We start from the raw sequence: 4348 nt of genomic DNA on the forward strand, positions 1-4348 counted from the left end.
CCTAGTTTAAAAGTTCAATCTATGAAATGAATTGTAATGATGTATTTTCTAAAAAAATTTCAGTGGCACTATATTTCTACTCAAAATGATAAAAAGTGCTGGATGGGTGTGGGGGATGGGCATCCAGGCTTTCTACAAAGAGGCTTCAATCTACTTTCTTTAACTCGATTCCCCCCATTGAATAAACTGTGCATTCCATCCAATCATTCTTCTACCTCTAGCTCACCTGCCTTTGTTTACCCATTTACCCCACTACTCACTTCTTTACTCTGCTTTCACCTCCTATTGGGAGATGTCATGGTGAAAATGAGTCTCTTGTGTGAAGAGACATTTATTCCCTATAGGAATGTGAAGGAGTGGTGCTCCAGGTTGGTGCTCTTGAGCTTTCTCACCTGAGGGACCAAGTTCAAGCCTCTTTAATTCACCCAAAAATACTGGAAAGCGTTTATGAAGTGATATCAAGTTCTCCAGGGATAGATTCTCCGGGGAAAATGATTCAACATCATATAGTGTTCTGGAATCATTGTACTGAGTCACTGAGTTGTGTTTATGAGAAGGTGGCTTTTGACTAGAGGTAAAACTTCTGATAAAGTAGCATGATATTTAGAGACAGGGTCAATAAGTAAGAAAGTGCAGATTCTGCTTGTGTGCCTGTCGGTGGGCTTTCCATTTGCAGTTCTCCCCTCTGATAGTTGCAGATGCTGTTGATGTGATGTCTCAGCACCCAGGAATCACTACACACAGCTGAAACACTGGAATCAGTAGACACTGGTGTTGATGCTAGTCAATTTCTTTTCTTCTTTTCAGGGAAAAGTTTGGGCAATAATTAGAGGTATAAGTACTTTGTAGGCACTAATCATCAAATCTTAGAAGTTTGCAACTGGAAGGGAACTTGGTAAATAAGTCCAACTCCTAACTTTTCAACTGGAAGGTTGAAATCTAGAAAAGGGGGCGATCTGCCTAAGTATTCCACGTCAGTGAGTTATCCAAGACAGCATTAGGGTCTTCTAAGTTATAGAGAAAAGATGGAGCATCTACGGTTAGTCGCTCTTTCCATCATGAGCATTTTGTTTCATTATCTGTTCTTAATCAGTCCTGTAAAGATTTTCCATTTTGTTTATAAGATATTCTAAATTTTATAATTTTAAAACCTACCCACTTTTAAATATTTGGAACTGAATACACATTATTTTTTCTCCATTAGAAATGGTTTTAAGTATTTGATCGTGCAGAGTCTATTTTATCAAATTTAGAATATTTTTTGACATCTGAAATGTAATTATTATGGTTAATACAGACATTGATTTTAATGGATGATTACGGTCAAACTCAGAAATAAATCGACTTGCCTTGAACCGTCTGCTAATATCCTACTGATCTGCACTCAAGACAAGATTACATGTCTTCAACTTGCTATGTCCTTCTGTTCTCCTGGGTTCCTCATCTCCCACAGGGTATTTCTGCAGGTTTTCAAAACATCACATCTGTCCTTCCGCCTAACGTATTTTCCTCACTTGACATCCTTAGTTTACACTTGTTCACCCTTCCTCTCCATTCAGAAGCAATCTTTCCCTCATTGAAATGTCTAACGTACTTGTTATTACCCCTGCTTCCCAATACATGTTGATTTCACTTTTCTTTTAGACACTCTATTCCTCAAAAACATAGTGTATTTTTCTCATTTTTTTATTCCTTTATTCGTCAAATATTGGTTTAGCATCTACTATGGGCCGGGGACTGTTGAAATGTTGTAGGCATTGTGAATATAGCAAAGAACAAAATACAATCTTTACCCTCCAGTTTATATTTTATAAACAGGAGTTTATATTTTAGGGGGGAAATTAGAATATATATATATGTGTGTGTGTATATGTATATGATGTCAGTTGATGGTAATGGAGAAAAATAGAGCAAGGTATAAACGGTAGGAATTAGAGAGTACTGCAGTGAGGGTGGAATGCTATTTTATGTAGTGTTTCCAGCTCTCTGTTGAGTGGTGGGATCAAATGTGTGCCTGAGATTGCTAAGCCTAGAAAATGGTGGGTGTTCAATCAGTGTTTGTTGAATAATTAATGATTAAATGAACTTCTTGATGAGGAGAGTAGGAGAGAGAGAAAAGAGAGAGAGAGAGGAAATGCTTATATCACAGTTTCAGAAAGATAAAAATGGGACTTTTCTTAAGTCATCATGATCACAAAGATGAGCCATAGAGAATTGGCACTTAAAATTTCCCATGCAGGCCAATCTCAATATAATTGGCCATGACCAGTTTATGCAAAAATCAGTAAGTCTCAAGTGAATTCACAGTATTGACAGATCACCTTAGATAGGTACACCTAAAATACAACCTCTTTTGTGTGTTTCTGCAGAGTTTTCATATTTAACCAAGTCACATAAAGGCATTTTGAACATGATGAATGATTTTAATAAACATAAATCAACTGTGCTATAACTTTGAATTATTAGTTAACAAAATCTGTTGTTAACAATATTTTTGTGGGTATCTTTTTCCATTTGTCTACTTTTTAATACTTTATTTTTTGTAGTCTTAAATTTCATATTTATATAAAATTGAGAAAAATAGATGATGCTGATAGCAAAGTCATGGGAATGGAACCTGTGTTATAAAACATTTATGTTTGTTTTAAGGCTATGTTTAATTTTCAAACTACATAATGTTCAAGTTGAAAAGAATTTTGATATTGTTTTTTACTTTTCAGACAAGATTTCTGAGCCAGAATTCTTCACTTTCTCCTTTATATTGGAAAGATTCATTAATCTGAGTAACTGGCCATTCTCCAAAATTGCCAGACTGAATTTCTGTCAGGATGAGTTCATTTTTAGATGTTCTGCCAAGAATATCCAGCATGAATGCAGATGCCGACTCTCAGCAATTGGACTGTAACTTCATAATTTACATACAATGCCCATAAAAACAATATACGCTCCACTGCTGACATGAAAAGGCAAAATCAGAGCTTTGTGGTTGAATTCATCCTCTTGGGCTTTTCTAACTCTCCTGAACTCCAAGAGCAGCTCTTTGGGGTTTTCTTGATTATTTACCTGGTGACCCTGATAGGAAATGCCATCATTATAGTCATCATCTCCTTGGAACAGAGCCTCCACGTTCCCATGTACCTGTTTCTCCTAAACTTGTCTTTGGTGGATGTGAGTATCAGTGCAGTCATCATGCCTGAAGTGCTGGTGGTCCTCTCCACTGAGAAAATGTCAATTTCATTTGTGAGCTGTTTTGCACAGATGTATTTTGTTCTTTTTTTTGGTGGGACAGAATGTTTTCTCCTGGGAGCAATGGCTTATGATCGATTTGCTGCGATCTGCCATCCTCTGAGCTACCCAATGATTATGAACAAAGGGATTTTCATGAGATTAGTTATACTTTCATGGGCCTTAGGTTTCATGTTAGGTACTGTGCAAACATCATGGGTGTCTAGCTTTCCATTTTGTGGCCCCCATGAAATTAATCATATCTCTTGTGAAACTCCAGCAGTGCTAGATCTTGTATGTGCAGATACCTTTTTGTATGAAATCTATGCATTCACTGGCACCATTTTGATTATCGTGGTTCCTTTCTTGTTGATACTCTTGTCTTATGTTCGGATTCTCTTTGCCATCCTGAAGATGCCATCAACCACTGGGAGGCAAAAGGCCTTTTCCACCTGTGCCTCCCATCTCACGTCTGTTACCCTCTTCTATGGCACAGCCAGTATGACTTATTTACAACCCAAATCTGGCTATTCCCCAGAAACCAAGAAACTGACGTCATTGTCTTACTCACTTCTTACACCTCTGCTGAATCCACTGATCTACAGCTTGCGAAACAGTGAAATGAAAAGAGCTTTGATGAAATTATGGCAAAGAAAAGTGGATTTACACACATTCTGACTGTGTTAGGAAGCCATGTGATATTTGGTTACTGCCCAAATGAACTTTATTTAAATTTAACAAATGGTGATAACAGTTTGCATTTCTTGGTATGAGTATGCTTAACTTTTTGAGTTCTACAAATTTGATAATATATTAGGGGCATCTTTATGTATTCTTGTTTTTATTGTTTTGTCATAGAAGCATAATATTTTCTATTATTAGATATAACACACTTTTTTCAAAAAATTGTTTATTGGAGTTTATACAGGTATTTGTTAGTTTTTTGTCTCTTTAGAGAATGCTAAATAAAGAAGCTAGTTTTATGCATTCAGAAATATTGGTGCTTTAATTTCTGCAGAGGAGGCTTCACAACATGGATTTGATGGGTCAAAGCAACTGTGAGTTTGCAAACTTTCATAAATATTACCAAATTACTTCAAAAAATGATATTAGCAACTTTAGA

The 4348-nt window shown here is 36.3% G+C and overlaps 1 protein-coding gene across 1 annotated transcript; it reads left to right on the forward strand.

Moving 5' to 3' along the window:
• Nucleotides 1–2901: 2901 nt before the first annotated feature.
• On the forward strand, nt 2902–3903 carry LOC101408936 (olfactory receptor 10A6). Its single transcript, XM_004418394.2, has one exon. It carries the CDS (start codon nt 2959–2961, stop codon nt 3901–3903), a length of 945 nt encoding a protein of 314 aa, XP_004418451.2. The 5' UTR covers nt 2902–2958.
• The last annotated feature ends 445 nt before the right edge of the window (nt 3904–4348 follow it).

This window comes from Ceratotherium simum, chromosome 7 (assembly GCF_057802395.1).
Source record: "Ceratotherium simum simum isolate JZ-2026a chromosome 7, ASM5780239v1, whole genome shotgun sequence".
In the NCBI taxonomy this organism is placed as follows: domain Eukaryota; kingdom Metazoa; phylum Chordata; class Mammalia; order Perissodactyla; family Rhinocerotidae; genus Ceratotherium; species Ceratotherium simum.

Excerpts from the sequence above, each read along its gene's own strand:
- LOC101408936 (XM_004418394.2), top strand. The coding sequence starts at position 2,959 with ATGAAAAGGCAAAATCAGAGCTTTGTGGTTGAATTCATCCTCTTGGGC.